Here is a 22,171-nt window from a genome sequence, read left to right on the forward strand (position 1 = left end):
GGACCATGAAACGAAAAATTTACATTAATTTAAAATTTCCATACAAATAAACATAAAATATAATTAAAATGTAGATATTCTTCCGAAAACATCCGTTTCCTCTTCTTTGTTTTGATTGGCGGTGGAGTGGATTTCCCTATGTCAGAATAAAAACTTTACCATTAAAGATAAAACTATTAAAACCCAATGTGAACTCAGTGTGAAACCTGATAAAAAATAAGTCAATGAGCATGGGTGAAATTGTCGAACTCGTAGATATGCTAGAGTTCACATTGAGTTTTAATAGTTTTATCTTTAATGATAAAGTTTTTATTCAAGATGAAAGTTTAGCTATGGGGAACAGTCTATCAGGAATTTTAGCTGAAATTTTTATGAATGACTTTGAGAACAAAGTTTTTAGCTCTTTTCCAGAAATTAAGGAGAAGTTAATTTATTGCAGACGGTATGTTGACAACATTATTTTATTATTCAAAGGGAAAAAAGAAGACGTAGTGGAAATGACTAAAGTTTTAAACGAGCAGCATCCAAAAATTCAATTCACACTAGAAATGGAAAACAATGGGGCGCTTAACTATTTAGATTTGACCATCAGAAAAGAGGGAGGCAGGCACGTTTTCTGCGTCTATAGAAAAGACACTTGCGCCGACAACATCATAATAGTGACGTCGCACCACCCAGCACAGCATAAAAGAGCGTACTTTCATGCAATGTGCAACAGAGCCCTCAGATTGCCACTAAAGGAAGATGAGTTGCAGAAAGAACTAGGTATTATTAAGGATGTAGCAGCAGCTAACGGATACAGGACACAAGATGTTACACGTATGCTTAACAAGATCAAAAACAAATCCTTGGGCATCAGTAGCGATTCTAAGGAAATTAAAGTTAAGAAGAAGTTTGTCACCCTGACATATAAAGGGCGTGTGTCGGAAAGAATTGCTAAATGCTTTCCAAAAAAACATCACAGTGGCATTTCAGAACGAAGGGCAAATGGCACATAGACTAAGAGATAAACCAGCAACGACAAAACAAATGAAATACAATAATTCCGGAGTATATAAGATTAAATGTGCTGAATGTGACAGTTATTATATAGGACAAACAGGGCGGAATTTTGAAATTCGATACAGGGAACATTGCAGTCATAGTAATTGAACAGCATTTGAAACGCATGTAAAAGAGAGTAGACATGATGTGAGTAATATAAATGAACAAATGGAGGTGCTACATAAAGCTCCAAAAAGTCTCTATCTCAACGTGCTCAAAGAGATTGAAATATACGCACATCAAAGAAAAACCCCAGGCCTACTACTTAACGAGCAAAGTGATTTTATGCACAGGAATTATTATGAGATTTTTAAAGACCTGTTTACTCTTGTATGCAACAGCACGCCCCAGTAAAAAACAGCTGCAGCGGAACGGCCCTCAGCGCACTGTCAGCGAGGTGAACTGGGCGCGGCGGAAGAGGACTCGGCATGGCGTTGTATACGTTCTGACGTAGGGAAATCCACTCCACCACCAATCAAAACAAAGAAGAGAAAACGGATGTTTTCGGAAGAATATCAACATTTTAATTATATTTTATGTTTCTTTATATAGAAATTTTAAATTAATGTAAATTTTCCGTTTCATGGTCCACTCAAAAAGATTATTCATATTTTATTATCTTAAAAATTGTTTTATTAAAAAGAATATTCGCCAGTAATATATATGGTGAAATAATAACAGATGCACAATTGTTATAGGTAGAGTGCAATTTTACTGTTACCAATCAGGTTACTCTTAAAAACTGTGATATAATGTTTTAACAGATTGAAGTTTACTTTACTTATGACAGTGAACCGTGTGTTCTGTATGGACAAGTTACTCTGTAACTACAACATATGGTATGTTGACATTTAATACGTTCCAAAATTTCTTTTTGTAAACTAAGATATTTCTATCACTGACTGTATCTCTCTTATTAATTACATTTTTAACTTTGTCTAACAGATCTGAAGATGAACAGCTAGCCCGAAACCGGTAATTGGTTGAAAATAAAGAATAGCGATCGAAGACTGAAACGCCATATTTTATTTATGATTATTTTTTGGCGGGGATGACAGCATGGAATTGAGATTTGACTGATATTGTAACTTAAAGCTTACCTTGTTTAGGCCAGACAAGCTGTTTGACTTATCTGGGTTTAGGGATAACTACAGGGAGCAGTGTTGGTGTCTGTACATTCTAATTGTGAATGTATTGGAACAAAGAGTGTTGCAATGACAGAGTCAGAGACACAAGGTGTGCTGGAGCCAGAAGCAGTGTTGTGCCATACAAAAATAAACCCACTGGCACAATGATGTGTTCTTTGGTTTTCCTCAGAAGGAGATTGAGTGGAACTACAATGTGTAAAATATTAATTCACTTTATTACCATGCAGATATGGATACATTCTTAATTTTTTGTAATCCATCATGACACAAATGTTCTAAGCATTTACGACTGTCTCTGAATATTAAAGTATCAGTTGACATAGACAAATTCACAAGACTCTTCACCTGAAGCATAACTGACATAATATTCACATAAATTTCTGTGTGAGTCATCTAATACACTGGTGGCCTATCTAAGATGATGCTGTGGTCTTGATCTTTGTCTGTAAACTGGCACAAGCTTTCCTCTGCTCAGCTGTAAGTAGACCATTAATTGCTGTGGTGTAGTGGGGCTTAGCAGGCATGGCTATGCCAGCATTTGTTATTCGTCAGAATGTCCTGCAGTGACTATACTTTTCTGTGATTTCATTGTGGGGTGCCAACCTTGCTTTGACACCTTGCTCTTCAGATGACATCACTATCAGCTTGGGTATTCCAGAAAGGAATTTTCACTCTGCAGCAGAGTGTGCGCTGGTATGAAAATTCCTGGCACATTAAAACTGTGTGCCAGACCGAGACTCGAACTCGGGACCTTTGCCTTTCGCAGGCGGGTGCTCTACCATGTGAGCTACCCAAGCACGATGTCTCGTCATCACAACTTTACTTATGCCAGTATCTCATCTCCATCTCCTACCTTGCAAACTTCACAGAAGCTCTCCTGTGAAAGTTGCAGAACTGGCACTTCTGGAAGAAAGGATACTGTTTAGACATGGCTTTGCCACAGCCTGGGGATGCTTCCAGAATGAAATTTTCACTCTACAGTGGAGTGTGCACTGATCGCACCCATTCACGGAAATATATGTTTGTAAAATGAAAGTAGTGTAGTGGTTTCTTGTGATACAAGTAGAAGTTATCTTCTTTTGCTCCAGTAACAAATGGAGAATGAGAAGAAGTCAAGCCTTTCCTTGGCTACACGTGGGATTTCAGAGGCCCCGATTAGCAGGACCTCTGCTTCAAGAGAATTAACTACAGTGACTGGATTAGAAGAAAAAGGTAAATATGTCAGAGGTTACATCAAGTGACAGATCTCATTGAGTTTTCTGACTCTGCTTCAACTACAAGTAGGAAGTCAGCAGCTACATAAAATACTAAATCACTTGCAGAGGGGGTAATGTAGTGCACTGGCCATATATGGGCATAACAGTGTGAGCCTGAGTGGTGTATTGCAGCCACACTGACAGCAGGTGTGTGCAGGGTTTTGTCACTGTAATAATTTGACAAGGCTGGCACAGTGTTGCAAGCCACGGCAGATTAGCTTCCTGTAACAGCAGACTCAGTGTTACTGCACAAACTTGTGCAGCAAGGGGCAAGGCAGATTTCTGCAGTGGCAGTGATGTTTTAGGATAGGGTAGTGGCACATACGTACAACAAGTTTGTCACTGCCAGCTGTACATGGGGGGTGTTTTGTAACAAAATTAGTCTCAGTTTTGCAGCTCTACTGGGACATGGGGCTGTTCCAGATGAGGTAAGCCACTTGGGCCCACGAGTAGAAGTCACAGGTTTGAGGCAATGGTGGGGCAGCAGTTCTACGTGCCGTGTCCCCTCCGGACTTGAGCGCTGTGGTGTAGCAGATCGTCCTAGGTCTACTTCAGCAGTACACCTGACTTCTGCCCAGGAGACAGCAGGATGCTCCCCTAGCACACCGACCATCTACCACCAATATAAGACCAACACCTCATCGCAGTGGGCACCTTTTACCATGACAGATACAAAGTGTCACCCTTGGCCACAGCAGATACAGTACCGTCGAGTATACACACCGCTGACTCAGAAGCTTAGAAGCTTCACTGCCAGCATATCTAATGAGAATTTGGTCACCGGCAAAGATTCTTTAATGGAATTGCTGGGCATGCAAATGGCCAACCCAACACAACTCAGCAGCCAGTCAGCAACTGCCCCAGTGTATCACACAACACAGATGCTACAATAAAGAGCTTGTTACCTTTGCTGATGCGTTTGTATAGATCCACACCTCTACCTACAGGGGCTGATTAGGTGTGGCACACGATGAAGATGATATGGGGGCATGGATTGGGAGGAGGTGACAGGGAGGGAAAGCATTGACTACAGGGTTTGGGGACAGTGGATTAGCAGAGGTTGAAGCCAGGAGGATTACAAGAGTGAAGGATGTGTTGCAAGGATAACTCCCACCTATGTATTTCAGAAAAGCTGGTTTTGGAGGGAAGGATCCAGATGGCATGAGTTGTAAAGCAGTAACTGGACTTCAACACATTGTGCTCAGCAGCATGTTGTGCCTGTAGATGGTCAACTTTCTTCTTTGCCACTGTTTGACAGTGACCATTCATTGTTGTGAGAACTGTTTGGTGCTCACACCTGCATAAAATGCTGTGCAGTGATTCCAGCACAGCTAGTGTATGACATGGTGCTTGCACAGGTGGCCCAGCCGCTGATGGGGTAGGATAAATCTGCAACAGGACTGAAGAAGGATGTGCCAGGTGGATGGATCTGGGAGGTCTTGCTCTCCGGTCAGGACCCTTATGGCAAGGGGTTGGGAGTGGCCTAGGAATAGACTGGGATTTATGTAGCTTGGGTGAGTGAAAGAATACCACTTTAGGGTCTTGAGCAGAATGTCCCTCATTTCTGGGCATAATGATAGATAAGATAGCCCTGTTGAAGGATATGGATCAGTTTCTCCTGGCCAGCATGATACTAGTCTCTCTCTCTCTCTCTCTCTCTCTCTCTCTCTCTCTCTCTCTCTTTGCAGGGAGGGGGGGGGGGGGGGGGTTACCTCATGGCGAAAAAAGAAAAAATAAGTATTCAAATGGATTTTTGTCGAGTTTGTTGGTTCTGTTTAGCTTGGTATGGCCCGGTACTATTTCCTCTGCATCCTGTACAGTGCGTCACCTTGTGTGTAATTCTGGTCACCAAGTAGAATTTTGTGGTCCAGCTATGCTGTGCTAAACCTGTGTGCGCTTCTCTGAAGCGTCTTCTCTGCTGCGGGAGGTTGCTAAAGCTTTCCAACTAATGACTTATACCAAATTATCAGACACTGACTAAACTTGTATTTTCACTTTCAACTATCCATTTCTAGATGTTTATTGCATAACTGCAACTGCAATTGCAGTTCAGTCCATTAGCATGACACAAATATATTCCTTCTTCATGAGAACTCAGATAAATGCACCACCAATCTAACAGAAATACAAAAGCTTTCTTACATTACAATAAAAGAAAACATTATTTGTATTTCTCCTAAGAAATTTCATAATACCATTTATTCTGTCGGTGTCTTCTGGGTCCATGGACTGCTTACACCCAGCAAGTAGTCAGCGTTCTCCTGGTTTCTGTGCACTGCAGTTACATCTTTCCTCATACGCCCTCTCTGTAGAAACAGATACAGTACACGGTGCAGGTCTGTTGACATTTGACGTCCCTGCTTTACTTAAACATTACAGACATCTTTAGCTGATGCTTATAAGCGGAATAGTATTTGACCCACAATGTCCTGTTACATATCCCCACACTCAAGCTAAAGATGTTACTTTATTATTGTCTTTTATAATATAGAACTTAGATATATTTCATGGCACATAATTGCCTTCTTATTAAATTTCCTCTTGATGTTTATTTTATTCCTTATTGCATTATTACATATTTTAGTATATTTTCTTATATCCCATTTTCAATGTTGTCACTTAGTACCCATTATACATAACTCTTGTATTATTTTGTGACACCATTCATAAGTGTTCCTTAAATACTATAATGTATAGATTCTCTTGAATTATTGATACTTCCAGTGCACATTGAGTGACAGTTACGCTTACGGGTATTCCTGCAGGGCAAGATTCATGTTTCCTTTTATTAGCATATAACATACAAAGGTTCTTAATACTTAAGATCAAGAAAGTTAGTTTTATTCTATGTTCATCAACAACAGGATCCATCTAGAAATTTCACGTTACATCTGGGGATGGGATATATAAATGCCCTTAACTATCTTTTGTATTTATGTACGATATACCCTTCTTTAGTCTGATCACTTGTCCCACTAATTCATACTTAAATTCTTTTCTGTTGCATCATAGCTGAGTCACCCCATTTTTGGGTAACTACTGCACAACTTAATTTTATTTGTATGTGAAAGGACCCATCCTCAACTATTTCGTAAAAGTGGTATGGACCATTTCTCTTGTGAATGAATCTATGTTACAGATAAATAACTTCAGGATCTGTCTACTCACATGATCACATGTGGGAAAGAAAAATGAAAGACATAAAATTCTGATGGCAGCAATTCAATAATCAAATGAAAAGAAATGCCCCCCTCCCCTCTCTGTCACCCAGTATCACAGTATCAGGCCATACTGGAGCAACTAAACCATATCCTTTACCATGGCTTTGAGTATCTATCATCATATCTGGAAATGGGGGACATCCTACCCAATACCCTTCCAACCCCTCGTAAAGTGGTTTTCTGTTGCTCATCCAACCTACACAACCTCCTGGTTCATCCTTATGCCACTCCCACCAGTTGTGCTGTAATCATTGCTCAGCATTCTACATGGGCACAACCACCAATCAACTGTCCACCAATATGTATGGCCACTGTTAACCTGTGGTCAAGAACATTGTTGATCATTCAGTGTTACAACATGCCACTGAGTGTTACAACGCACCACTGAGCACAGCATGCTTGAGTTCAGTGGCTGCTTCACAATTCATGCAGTCTTCATCCTTCCATCCAACACCAGCTTTTCTGAAGTACATTGGTGGGCGTTATTCTTGTAACTCATCCTTTACTCCCATAATCTTTGTGGACTCAACCTCTGCTAACTGACTGCATTCTTATCTTGCACACCTGCTGCCTTCCTCTGAGCTGCTAGCTCCCCATCACCAACCTACACTTCTGTCTGTCTCCATCCACTGCATTTCTCCTTCTGACACAATGTAACTCCATGCAGTCTCTCTCTCTCTCTCTCTCTCTCTCTCTCTCTCTCTCTCTCTCTCTCTCCGTGTGTGTGTGTGTGTGTGTGTGTTTTGCTTGTACTTTAGCTCATCAAAAGATTTATTCTGAAAGCTAGCAGAGTTTTCATTCCCTTTTGTCTTTGCCTCTCCGACAACTCAACACCTCTGCTATTCCGTGAGTAGTCTTCTTTACTCCTGAATATGTACTTTTTGCAGAACTTTCCTATAGATTTATAATTTTTCTTATTTGTGTATTGGTAAAATTTTCGGATGTGGTTATGTTTTTCTTATAATATCTGACATTATTCTAAATTTTTAAATTTAGTATTGTTACTATCACAAATTAATTGGATGATATCTAAACATGCTCTAATTGTCTGGAAGTGTAGCACTTAAAGAAATTCCTGGCTTCTTTGTGAAAACTGCACAGCAAGAAATGTAGGTATAAGGTTTATGCAGCTTATTAAAAATATGACAATATCCAAATGATTAGAATTACAGAAATATACTTGACTCTGAGGATTGAATGATGTAAAGAACTTACATGCTATGGTCTGAGCCTGTAGTCGTTGCAGCATGGAATCGAAGGCAGGCTGGATATGTTTTGGGAAATCTCTATTCAGTTAATTGTAGATGAGACAACAAAGCTGCAACAGTAGTGGCTAGATGACTGTGATGAACAAACTACCGACTCATCATATCCCAGATAAGTTTGATGGATGACATTTCAGGGAAACTTGCAAGCAAGAGATAAAGTGATATCCATCATTCTTTGATGAAGGCTAGTGTGTTCTTTGCATCATATAGCTAGGCATTGTCCTACCAAAATTGTATTGCCTAAAGGAGGGGCAGTTCCTTGGGCTCCAAGACATTCATGTTATTGTTGCTGTTCAGATAATACCCACTATAAAGTTGTAGAGATCACATGTGGTGTCTAATGGAATGCAAACCATCATGTTTTGTGTTTGTTCTTTGTACCACTCAACAGTGCTTGATCATGGTCACTATTTATTTTGTCTTCTATAACATACAAATACACAGAGTGACAATCAAACCAATGAACAAAATAATTAGACTGGGAAAATACATCATCTTCATATCACGTAAGTCCAGAACTTCACAACCTCCGAGGAACTCATTGTGGCATGAATTATATCATCCCACATGTAGGATTTTGGGCAGAGAAAGTATTGAAACATATAGCTTGTAATTTTCTCTTTCTTAATTCAAAATATGTATCATAAACATTGAGGCTTCATTTCGTCATGATGCCTTTGGATCTTCTCTTTTGGACCATAAACTGTTTAGTGGCCTCCACACCGACCAACTTTCACTGTCTTCTGTGGTTATTTTTTCAGCTGTCATCCATCTGTGGAGATGAGATGTTCTCATGTTACACATTTCCAGTCTTACCTTCTCAGGTGGCACAGTGGTAAGCTTCTGAGATGATGGTAAACAAGTTCTTCATGGACCTCAGCCTTTAAAGAGAGGCCTATACCTGTGAAATGGGTGGGCACTACTCTATTCCACTGTAAGTACCTCCTGATCAATAGTCACCTCTCTGCCTATAGAAGGTGGTACTGCTCAAACTAGGTAACTTGAGGTGACCTGTAATCGAGCTACTTGTTTCACTATCAGTGGTCTGTACCAGACTGGAAAGGCATATTCTACAGTAGAAAAATTCAGTGCCATTGCAGATGCATGGATTATTTGAGGGTGTGATCCCCATTTTGATCCTGCCAGTTTATGAATCAGATTGTTTCGTGTAGAGATTTTCATTCTGTTGTTCTTACAGTGATTTTTGAAATTAAAGAGTTTTGTCAAGCATTACTCTCAGATATTTTGGACTGTGACAGTGTTGTAATCAGGTTCCTGACAATACTATATGTAGTTCAAGATGAGCTTCTCTGTTCTATAGATGGAATTCACATACTTGTGTTGTAGAAGGATGTGATTGTAGCTGATTCTAATTGTAGTACCCTGGTAGATTTCTGAGGGCAGCTGTCAGATTTCTCTCTACAAAGTCAAACATTTGCTCTATGTAGCCAAAGCTACCCCCATGAACCATGGACCTTGCCGTTGGTGGGGAGGCTTGCGTGCCTCAGCGATACAGGTAGCCGTACCGTAGGTGCAACCACAACGGAGGGGTATCTGTTGAGAGGCCAGACAAATGTGTCGTTACTGAAGAGGGGCAGCAGCTTTTTCAGTAGTTGCAGGGGCAACAGTCTGGATGATTGACTGATTTGGTCTTGTAACAATAACCAAAACGGCCTTGCTGTGCTGGTACTGCAAACGGCTGAAAGCAAGGGGAAACTATGGCCGTAATTTTTCCTGGGGGCATGCAGCTTTACTCTATGATTAAATGATGATGGCGTCCTCTTGGGTAAAATATTCCGGAGGTAAAATAGTCCCCCATTCGGATCTCCGGGCGGGGACTACTCAAGAGGATGTCATTATCAGAAGAAAGAAAACTGGCGTTCTACGAATCGGAGCGTGGAATGTCAGATCCCTTAATCGGGTAGGTAGGTTAGAAAATTTAAAAAGGGAAATGGATAGGTTAAAGTTAGATATAGTGGGAATTAGTGAAGTTCGGTGGAGGGAGGAACAAGACTTTTGGTCAGGTGACTACAGGGTTATAAACACAAAATCAAATAGGGGTAATGATGGAGTAGGTTTAATAATGAATAGGAAAATAGGAATGCAGGTAAGCTACTACAAACAGCATAGTGAACACATTATTGTGGCCAAGATAGATAAGAAGCCCACACCTACTACAGTAGTACAAGTTTATATGCCAACTAGCTCTGCAGATGACGAAGAAATTGAAGAAATGTATGATCAAATAAAAGAGATTATTCAGATAGTGAAGGGAGATGAAAATTTAATAGTCATGGGTGACTGGAATTCGGTAGTAGGAAAAGGGAGAGAAGCAAACGTAGTAGGTGAATATGGATTGGGGCAAAGAAATGAAAGAGGAAGCCGCCTGGTAGAATTTTGCACAGAGCACAACTAATCATAGCTAACACTTGGTTCAAGAATCATAAAAGAAGGCTGTATACATGGAAGAATCCTGGAGATACTGACAGGTTTCAGATAGATTATATAATGGTAAGACAGAGATTTAGGAACCAGTTTTTAAATTGTAAGACATTTCCAGGGGCAGATGTGGACACTGACCACAATCTATTGGTTATGACCTGTAGATTAAAACTAAAGAAACTGCAAAAAGGTGGGAATTTAAGGAGATGGGACCTGGATAAACTAAAAGAACTAGAGGTTGTACAGAGTTTCAGGGAGAACTTAAGGGAACAATTGATAGGAATGGGGGAAAGAAATATGGTGGAAGAAGAATGGGTAGCTTTGAGGGATGAAGTAGTGAAGGCAGCAGAGGATCAAGTAGGTAAAAAGACGAGGGCTAGTAGAAATCATTGGGTAACAGAAGAAATATTGAATTTCATTGATGAAAGGAGAAAATATAAAAATGCAGTAAATGAAGCAGGCAAAAATGAATACAGACGTCTCAAAAATGAGATCGACAGGAAGTGCAAAATGGCTAAGCAGGGATGGCTAGAGGACAAATGTAAGGATGTAGAGGGTTATCTCACTAGGGGTAAGGTAGATACTGCCTACAGGAAAATTAAAGAGACCCTTGGAGATAAGAGAACCACTTGTATGAACATCAAGAGCTCATATGGAAACCCAGTTCTAATCAAAGAAGGGAAAGCAGAAAGGTGGAAGGAGTATATAGAGGGTCTATACAAGGGCGGTGTTCTTGAGGACAATATTATGGAAATGGGAGAGGATGTAGATGAAGATGAAATGGGAGATACGATACTGCGTGAAGAGTTTGACAGAGCACTGAAAGACCTGAGTCGAAACAAGGCCCCCGGAGTAGACAACATTCCATTGGAACTACTGACGGCCTTGGGAGAGCCAGTCCTAACAAAACTCTACCATCTGGTGAGCAAGACTTATGAGACAGGCGAAATACCCTCAGACTTCAAGAAGAATATAATAATTCCAATCCCAAAGAAAGCAGGTGTTGACAGATGTGAAAATTACCGAACTATCAGTTTAATAAGTCACAGCTGCAAAATACTAAGCGGGATTCCTTACAGACGAATGGAATAACTAGTAGCAGCCGACGTCAGGGAAGATCAGTTTGGATTCCGTAGAAATGTTGGAACACGTAAGGCAATACTGTCCCTACGACTTACCTTAGAAGCTAGAATAAGGAAGGGTAAACCTACATTTGTAGCATTTGTAGACTTGGAGAAAGCTTTTGACAATGTTGACTGGAATACTCTCTTTCAAATTCTGAAGGTAGCAGGGGTAAAATACAGGGAGCGAAAGGCTTTTTACAATTTGTACAGAAACCAGATAGCAGTTATAAGAGTCGAGGGACATGAAAGGGAAGCAGTGGTCAGGAAGGGAGTGAGACAGGGTTGTAGTCTCTCCCCGATGTTATTCAATCTGTATATTGAGCAAGCTGTGAAGGAAACAAAAGAAAAATTCGAAGTAGGTATTAAAATCCACGGAGAAGAAATAAAAATTTTGAGGGTCGCTGATGACATTGTAATTCTGTCAGAGACAGCAAAGGACTTGGAAGAGCAGTTGAACGGAATGGATAGTGTCTTGAAATGAGGATATAAGATGAACATCAACAAAAGCAAAATGCGGATAATGGAATGTAGTCGAATTAAGTCTGGTGAAGCTGAGGGAATTAGATAAGGAAATGAGACACTTAAAGTGGTAAAGGAGTTTTGCTATTTGGGGAGCAAAATAACTGATGATGGTCGAAGTAGAGACGATATAAAATGTAGACTGGCAATGGCAAGGAAAGCGTTTCTGAAGAAGAGAAATTTGTTAACATCAAGTATAGATTTAAGTGTCAGGAAGTTATTTCTGAAAGTATTTGTTTGGAGTGTAGCCATGTATGGAAGTGAAACATGGACGATAAATAGTTTGAACATGAAGAGAAGAGAAGCTTTCGAAATGTGGTGCTACAGAAGAATGCTGAAGATTAGATGGGTAGATCACATAACTAATGAGGAAGTATTGAATAGGGTTGGGGAGAAGAGAAGTTTGTGACACAACTTGACCAGAAGAAGGGATCGGTTGGTAGGACATGTTCTGAGGCATCAAGGGATCACCAATTTAGTATTGGAGGGCAGTGTGGAGGGTAAAAATCGTAGAGGGAGACCGAGAGATGAGTACACTAAGCAGATTCAGAAGGATGTAGGTTGCAGTAGGTATTGGGAGATGAAGAAGCTTGTACAAGATAGAGTAGCATGGAGGGCTGCATCAAACCAGTCTCAGGACTGAAGACCACAACAACAACAGCCAAAGCTAGATCATTTGCATACAGTAAGTTTTTGTAATTAGAGTCAGCAGTCAGTTTTTAATGTAGATGTCTAAGTGAAGTGGAGCTATAGCATTTTTCTGAGGTAGTTAATTTTGTCTGTGCTCTCCAGCAACTATAATGTGCTTGCAAGTTGACAAAAAATGTATGATTTGCATAAGAGTGTTAATAAATGAATTGTGATAGAGGTCCTTTGGAATGTTGTTCAGCTTGACAAGTAGTAATCGGTGATTGACAGTGTTATATGCTGGTGTCAGATCCACCAAAACTACACTATAACATTATCAGTTTTAAACCCATCCTCTGTTAAAGTAAATTTCAAGAGCCCCTCTCTACAGTTGTTCATGGTGCCAAACCCTGCTTATTGAGTTATAAGTAGATAGTCTGGTATAAATATAATTTTATTCAGAATCATTTTCTCCAACAGTTTGTAGGTGTGGGCAGCTCCTTGTACAGTTGTTGAAGAGCTGTGGGATCCATTCACTTGCTGTATGCTGACAATTCTTTATTTGTTTTGTTCAGATGTCATTTAACCCAACCACTTTACCTGGTTCACTCTCCTTGGAAACCTTTTAGAGTTCTAACATCTCAAATGGGCTAATAAGACCATCAGAATCCTTCAGAACCTCATGGGTATTTCAAGAACTTTGACTTTGTGTCTGACTTTCTCATTCATGAGTACGTAGTGAGCTATTTGGACAGTGATATTGTAATGTGTAGTAGACCTGGTTGGATCACTATAAGAGGATGCCTCTAGTTAAATATAGTCATTCTTATATCCAAATGTCAGTTTTTGATTGGACTTTTTTTTAAATTTTAATTTTAAAGAGTCTTGTGCTCTGTAACTTGAAGGGCCAGGTGAGAAGTAAGGTCAGAGATATATAAGGTCTAACAGCCACAAGGCATCGGCAATTTAGAGTGCCTCTTTACAGCTTCAATGAATGCGTGAAATGACTTGGGTGTTGTTCTAGGCTGGAAACTGCAGCATGTGACAGCTATCTAAATTTACTGCCAGTCAGTTTTCTTGAAGCTGAACCTCCTTTGCAATGAGATCCTCTGTAGTCTAATTTCTGCATATATTGAACACACAATTTGTATATGCTTTGTGTCTGGAATAACATTGCAAACTGTTTTGATGCACTGCTGGGGTATATTATCAGTGCTACATATCAGATCTATGTATTACCGTGTTTCTGTCTACAACAGACAAACAGTGGGAGCTGGTTAAAATCATGTTTAATTAAGGCTAGGATGGTTAGTTTCAGCCCATTCTTGCATTGCTGTGCCATTCTCACCATCATACACATATGCTCATGCCGTGCTAGGACAGTTAGTCACCAATCACTATTTGGTTATGTTGGCCTAGAAAGATAATAGGAACTTTGACAATGGAATTGGCACATGTGTAGTGTCAAAAATTGTCTTTACTGTAACTAGAGTATTTGGTTTTCTTAACTTTAGCTGTTTGATTTCATTCAGAGTGCAGCAAGATTAGGTGAAAATATGGCCCAACATTCTTAGTGTAGTGTCAGTTTATGGAATGCTAATTGCTTTGCTAATCTGGTTCACTTACGAGAATTTTCCAATAGTCATAACAAGATAAAGATATTACAGTTTTTAATGTAGGATACAGTTGTTGAAAATTTTGCTTATATCACAGCTGTTTATGTCTGACAGATACCATACTAAAACTAAACAGATGTATATAATTGCTGTGTGAAGCAGAGTGAGACAGAATGCCATACTGTACACATACATACCAGTAAAACTCACAATTACTATCACTTCAAATCACTCATATTTTTAATGAATAAAATTTGCTTGGTGGATCACACTGTATAGCATTAATCTAATTATAACACAAATTGAATGTTGTGATACTTAGTTTCAATGGACAATTTTATATATTTAAATGTTGAGAATCATGTATTTTCATTGTCCAGTACTGTAGTACTTTTTATATAGAGTGTCAGTTCCTTGCCAGAAAGAAAAAGAAAATGCATATATCCATTCTTACAATTTTTCCTACTTCCTTCTTTTGCTCCTTGCATTAATTCATCTCATCTCTTTTTCATTATCTTTCTTAAATACTTAATTAGTTCTCAATAAAAGAACTTTAAGAAATTTAGAATTTCTTCCAGGATAGTTTCTAACGCTATCATCCATTTCCCCAGCATTATAAGTTTAAATAATAATTCTTTTGCAATGAATCTACTGAAAAATATACCACATATTGTTTTTCCAGGATTAACACAGATATGTTTCTGTGGGAGCCATCTGCACCGAAACCTTCACATACAGACTTGTATTCTGGGAAAGGATCAGGAGGTGCTGACTTGTCTTCAGCTTTGTTGCAAGATCAGACTTATCCTACTTTCAGTTTATGCAAATCTGGAATTCAATATGGTGAGCTACATGCAAACTGAAATTTGGTACATCATTATGTATTCTTGATAGCATTTAATTTGTTCTGTTTGCTTGCAGATTCTGATACCGATTCAGAAGAAAATGAGGGAATATATTATTCAGTATATGAACATCGCCAGAGACAGAAACGGCGTCAACAGACTGAGGGTGCAAGTCTTTCTGGACAGTCACTTGTAGCTGTCACTCTGTCTGTTAGTCAGGGTATACTGAATGTCTTTGCACCTGTCAGGGTAATTATGTCTCTGTTTCCAATTGCTTGGATAAATATTTGCACTGTTTGATAATGTACATATACATACATACTCTGAAATCCACTCTACAGTGTACGGCAGAGAGTATGTTGGAGGGTTCCTAACATTGTATATACAGTAGGTTTTTTTCGTGTTCCAATCGTATGTGGAGCGAGGGAAGACTGCGTAAAAACTGCTGTGTGCACTATAATTAGTCTAATTTTGTTTTTGTGGCCCCCACCTTTTGGCACTTTGACAGAAAGAACAAACAACAGTTATTTGTTTACACAGGTGGTTGTTGTGAACATCGTGTTGTAATCAGACTTGGAAAGTAGATGAGAGGGCAGTACTGAATGTCAGATACAAATCTATACTATTAATTAATAATTTTCTAAAATTCTGGTTGGTTATGTCTGCAGCTTCAACATGCCTTCTGTGAAGGACAGTTCACACACATTGATTTGGGTTATTAATTGTTGAACAATTGAAGAAGTGATAACATGAGTTTTCAAGAACTGGATCTCGCAGTAGTATGTGCACATACAACTGGTGGTGTTTCAGCCCTGTGTTGATATCAAACAGTACCTGAACAAAACAGAACAGAACAGAACAGAACAGAACAGAACAGAACAGAGTAGAATCTTTATTGCACATGACATTCTAACAGTTTGGCGACAACAGACGTGGTGCAAAACTGGACTGCACACTTTCCTTTTCTCTTATTACAATTCTCTGGATACGTGGGTGCGTCGATCTCCACAACTCCTTCTCTGAAGAAATAATGCTCTCTCTCTCTCTCTCTCTCTCTCTCTCTCTCTCTCTCTCTCTCTCTCTCTCTCTCTCTCTCTCTCTGCTCTTGAAATAACTAGGTACTCTCATAATACTTTCAGTTCAGTTCTGATATGTTTCTGTTTCCACAAGTCTTGCATAAGTATACAAATTCTTGCAAGTCAATTGTGTCTTTAACTGTCAGATACAATCAAGTATATTTACAATGTGATGAGTTTAATAACCACGAGAAATTCAAAGACAGTTCTTGCTTCTAGCAAGTCTAACACCTGAATTAAAAGTCTCTAGTCAAAACATATTTTATTTGTTCATAACAATTACAATCATTACACTGTCAAGGAATAACGCTTGCTTGCTCCTTGTACGTCACATACAGCTTCTATGGCGCGAGCAGCAAACAATTGTCTGCGCAGATTGGCAGCCACAATTGCAGTATTCTCCCAATACACGTCCATCCTGCACATACAAAAACTGGTAGTGCAGTAGACAAATCTCCACTCTACCTCACTCATGCTTAAAATATTGAGTGTTCGAGATGGTGGAAGACCGGTTGTCTCTAGAATTTACCCCGAAATTCTCGAGTCACTACATATCCCTCTCCTTTGCTCGAACATACAATATTTTATATATATTCGTTATCTACATTAATATCTCCCATAATGCTAATTCACATTTTAATCAATATACATTGTATTTCTTCTAGTAATTGTGTACTTAATATCTAGCTCTTCTTTCTTTGTTTTGATAATAACTATCTGACCATTACACCTACTATTGGTGTTAGTACTTTTATATCTAGGAATCGTGTGGGCAAAATTTTTGATTTCCAATCACAAACTCCAGGTGTCATAGTCACTTAATTATGTCATTCTGTACTCTACTTTTCTGTACTGTTTTTTATTTATTAGTTTCATTATTTACCGTAGCTTGTAGTCTGGAAGAACTCTGGGAAAAAGAAAGTGTTCTTTCCGACACTCATAAACATAAACCATAACACTGCTAGTGAAATAGAGAATGCAAACTTACCAGAATAATCTTTACAAAATTTTGTGATTTTTGACACGATACTGTCCTTTCCCCTCTAGGAACAGTACCTATACCTCACATACTGGTTGATCCCTTCTGTTTTGGCAGTGAACCCCCTTTTTAATTCCTATCTTCCTATGGTACAGGTCAATCCCCTTCTTGGTGCCCCTGTCCTCTCAGTCTAGGTAAGCCTTTCTTAGGTCTGCCTACCTGCCCTTTTATATCCAATACATGCTGGGTGCACCCTCCTTATCCTTCCTGAGTAGGCCTCATGGTTCATTACCCTAGTATACACCTTTATGTACACTATAATTAAATATTGTCTGGAAACTAAATCTGATTCACACTTAACACTCACTTCTTAATATTCCATTGAATCCCCTAGAGTCCTCCAGTATGCTTCCACTCCTATGGTTCCAGTATACAACACATCTGTATTATTCAATATATCATACATTTACTTATGCTTTACTTGTCCCACTATCCTACAAATCATCAGAACAAATTTTCGACTGACATTCGAATAATTATCACAATTAGTTCCTCCCTGGCTTATGCTCATTAGTTCCTCCTTGGCTTATGCTCATTAGTCCCTCCTTGGCTTATCTTTCTTTAACCACTCACACTCCCTTCTTATGTATTTACTCACACTTCCTTCTTACGTATCCCTGATGTGGAATTATGATAATTTTTATATCCTTATGCACATATGCAATATAGAATCATTATCATTCTTATACATATATTTCCTATATGTACATATTAATAAATATCTACATGATAGTTTTCTCAAGTATCTAGGTGATGTAGAACTGTCTCAATAAACAGCCATGTGTGCATATTTCACTATGTGCACATTCTTTCCCCCTACAACACTTGTCGGTTCTTACATAATTTTTATCTGTACTTTCATTGTTTGTGTCTTCGTGCTTTGTGTATATGCATAAGTGTGTCTGTGTATCCTGATTCTTCGGCCTACTTACATGAAATAGGTTGAAGGTTATTGGAAACTGCGGAAAATAAGAAGGACTTCAGTGATAGAAGTATATGAATATGTAAAGAGGGAACAGTAGACTGGTCCTCAGATGAGAAGTAAGAAAGGAAAGAGTAGAAATGATTGCTAAGATCGACTAAGAGAAAGAAAATAGTCCCAAAGACAGGAAACCCTTCCCCTGGATCCCTACTTTGCCTGTACTTGAGTGAGAAGCCAGAGGAGGTATGGTTTTAAACATCTTCTACAGACCGGACATTCTCACCTTCACCTTTGAAGTCTCCCAAAAAAAATCTTAGCAACCCCTATGGAATGGAAAATGGATAAGAATCAGTCACACTTGTCTGCAAGGATTGTCTGAAAGGTGTGGTGTGTGTTAGGTGTTAGTCATGCTACTAATACAAATCCTCCCTTTACATCACATCTCATAAAAGGTATAAAATGTTCTATAAAAATAGAAAATTATACACTACAATAAAATAGTTGTTCAGTTAATCACTTAACACTATATTTTATACACACATAAAACACACTGTTCAGTTTATATCGTGTAGACATCACTCGGTTTAAATAGTGTCATCATATTATACCTTCCACTCAAATAATATTTTATTCATTTCATTTCATGTCTAGAGATCACTGTTCATCTCTGATTCTCTTAAGTTTTCTACTTTACCATTATATTCGGTTTTGTATGCATTAAAGTTATAGGATAGTTTAAGAATTCAAGAATAGATTACAGAATAGTTTAAGATTTGAAAGGGATTCGGTGCAGGAAAAAATAGCACAGAAGAAACACTGAAAACAAGTAGGGATCTGACAGTCATCACTCTGCCTGTTAACACAGAACGTTAATGTCCAGGGGAGATATATAAGTTTATGCCTTTGACATTGTATTTTCCTTTGTCTGATCCTGTTATAGGATCGACTAAAGCTAAGGCTTTAGGTTGTATCACTACTTGTACTTGGTAAGGTCCTTCATACTTTCGGAAAAATTTGTGTGTCTCCTCCTTCAGGGCAGAACTCTGAAGATGCTGTTTCACTAGAACCAGGTCATCGACCTTGTATTGAGGTTCGATTGCTTTCTCATTATGTCTGCTTACCTGTTGTTGTGCCCTTTCAACCAAGTTCTTAAAAACTATTGTTTAAGTTTGTCATCAACAATAGGTTGTTGCAGCCAAGTAAAACATTTAAGAAGAGGTTCTCCCACAAAGATTTTGCCTATTACTGCCAAAGCTGTTAATCCAGTTAATAACAGCAATAAATCATTTAAGATAAGCTCAAAGTCTTTAACTTTCGATGCCCATGACATATGTTTTTCATGGCAATAGTTGGAGCATAATTTTCCAGTTTCCTTCATAATCCTTTCACATGGATTGGAAGACGGATTATGGTTGGATATTAGTACTTGTAATGGTCTTCCCATGCTAAAAATTCTTTAAATTCATTACTGACAAATTGTGGTCCATAGTCTGTAAGGAATCGTTTTGGTTCGCCTACCTCGAGAAAGTATTGTTGCAGACAGTGAATCACGGTTGGTGTATTTGCTTTCTTAATAGGATATTATTTAACATACTTTGACCAACACACTATGAGGACAAAAATGTACAATACTCCTCTGTTCAGTTTCGGAATTTGTCCGAAGAAATCCGCTGCTGTAAGATCGTGTAATGCCTTAGGAATGATTGGATACATTTTGTATGTAACATGAGCGTTACTCTCTTTTACTTTCTGACAGGTTTCACAAGTTATAATTAAAGATGCTACCTTATGTACTAATTTCTTAAAATAATAGGACTTGTTCATGTGGGCTGTACACTTTTTTATTCCAAAATGTCCATATTCCATATGGACATACCACACAATTTTGTCCCCCATCAACTTCAGGATGCATAAACGCCATCATCGAGATGTTATACTGTCTCTCCAAAATAAATTATGCCCTATAATTTTCCACTTCCCTACTTGATTAAGAGGTGATGAATTCTTGTTACACATAGCATAGGGATCATGATGGATCTTGTCAGTTATTCTTTGAGCCATTTATTGTACCCTGTTGTGCCGATATTCTACTGTCATAACATTAATTGCAAAAATTACACCAGGTCCTTCTGTATGTATGTTTTAACACTTTCATGTATACAGGTTGTTGTTGTTGTCGTCTTCAGTCCTGAGACTGGTTTGATGCAGCTCTCCATGCTACTCTATCGTGTGCAAGCTTCTTCATCTCCCAGTACTTACTGCAACCTACATCCTTCTGAATCTGCTTAGTGTATTCATCTCTTGGTCTCCCTCTACGATTTTTACCCTCCACACTGCCCTCCAATGCTAAATTTCTGATCCCTTGATGCCTAAAAACATGTCCTACTAACCGGTCCCTTTTTCTTGTCAAGTTGTGCCACAAACTCCTCTTCTCCCCAATTCTATTCAATACCTCCTCATTAGTTATGTGATCTACCCATCTAATCTTTAGAATTCTTCTGTAGCACCACACTTCGAAAGCTTCTATTCTCTTCTTGTCCAAACTATCTATCGTCCTTGTTTCACTTCCATACATGGCTACAATCCATACAAATACATTCAGAAACAACTTCCTGACACTTAAATCTATACTCGATATTAACAAATTTCTCTTCTTCAGAAACGCTTTCCTTGCCATTGCCAGTCTACATTTTATATCGTCTCTACTTCGACCATCATCAGTTATTTTGCTCCCCAAATAGCAAAACTACTTTACAACTTTATGTGTCTCATTTCCTAATCTAATTCCCTCAGCATCACGCAACTTAATTCGAATACATTCCATTATCCTTGTTTTGCTTTTGTTGATGTTCATCCTATATCCTCCTTTCAAGACACTGTCCATTCTGTTCAACTGCTCTTCCAAGTCCTTTGCTGTCTCTGACAGAATTACAATGTCATCAGCGACCCTCAACATTTTTATTTCTTCTCCGTGGACTTTAATACCTACTCCGAATTTTTCTGTTGCTTCCTTTACTACATGCTCAATATACAGATTGAATAACATTGGGGAGAGGCTACAACCCTGTCTCACTCGCTTCCCAACTACTGCTTCCCTTTCATGCCCCTCGACTCTTATAACTGCCATCTGGTTTCTGTACAAATTGTAAATAGCCTTTCGCTCCCTGTATTTTACCCCTGCCACCTTTAGTATTTGAAAGAGAGTAGTCCAGTCAACATTGTCAAAAGCTTTCGCTAAGTCTACAAATGCTAGAAATGTATACAGGTAGTCTAGACAAAGTGCCAGGTACAATATTTTCAGAACCTTTTACATACTGTATTTTAATTTCATATTCCTGTAGGAACAACATCCACCGCATTAATCTACTACGTAATAACCGACTACTCATTAAAAAAGATAGAGTTTGATGATCCATATACACATGGATCTCTGATCCCCATACTAGTGTGTAGAATTGTTGGATACTCCATACTACGGTTAATAGTTCTTTTTCTGTGGCTGTGTAGTTTAATTCATGTTTGTTAAGACTCTGGCTAGCAAAAGCTATAGATCTGTGATTTGTACTTTCCAGACCTGCTATACCATAGTCAGACTCATCTGTTGACATTTTAAATGGCTCACCTATAACCAGATGTTGTAATATAGGTGATTCTACCAGTGCTCTTTTTACATTTTCAAATGCATTATTGACCCCTCGGTCCCAAACCCACAGTATTGCCTTCCTTAATAAATGTAAAAGTCTTATGTCATTCAACTCTTGATTTCGTATATATCGTTTGTAGTATCTGGCCATCCCATGGAATCCCTTCAATTGTCTTACGTTTTTAGGTGGTGGACACTCCTTAATAGCTTTTATGTGTTCTGGATCGGGTTCAATTCCCTGCACTCCTGCAGCATGCCCCAAAAACTTAAGCTCTTGCCTCACAAAGTGCGATTTGGACAATTTTACTGTAATATATTTTTCTTTAAATCTTTCCATGGCTCTACTCAAGGTCAGGCAATGCCCTACCCAGGTAGATGAGA

The 22,171-nt window shown here is 38.8% G+C and overlaps 1 protein-coding gene across 3 annotated transcripts in view; it reads left to right on the forward strand.

Annotated features, from left to right (window-relative positions):
- Nucleotides 1-22,171, forward strand: part of LOC126266719 (autophagy-related protein 2 homolog A) — a 492,161-nt gene that overhangs the window by 197,454 nt on the left and 272,536 nt on the right. For all 3 annotated transcript variants that reach the window (XM_049971191.1, XM_049971193.1, XM_049971192.1), the window contains 2 exons: nucleotides 14,948-15,108; nucleotides 15,187-15,359. In XM_049971191.1, the coding sequence (XP_049827148.1) occupies nucleotides 14,948-15,108; nucleotides 15,187-15,359 (334 nt within the window). The remainder of the gene's footprint in view (nucleotides 1-14,947; nucleotides 15,109-15,186; nucleotides 15,360-22,171) is intronic.

This window comes from Schistocerca gregaria, chromosome 4 (assembly GCF_023897955.1).
Source record: "Schistocerca gregaria isolate iqSchGreg1 chromosome 4, iqSchGreg1.2, whole genome shotgun sequence".
NCBI lineage: Eukaryota > Metazoa > Arthropoda > Insecta > Orthoptera > Acrididae > Schistocerca > Schistocerca gregaria.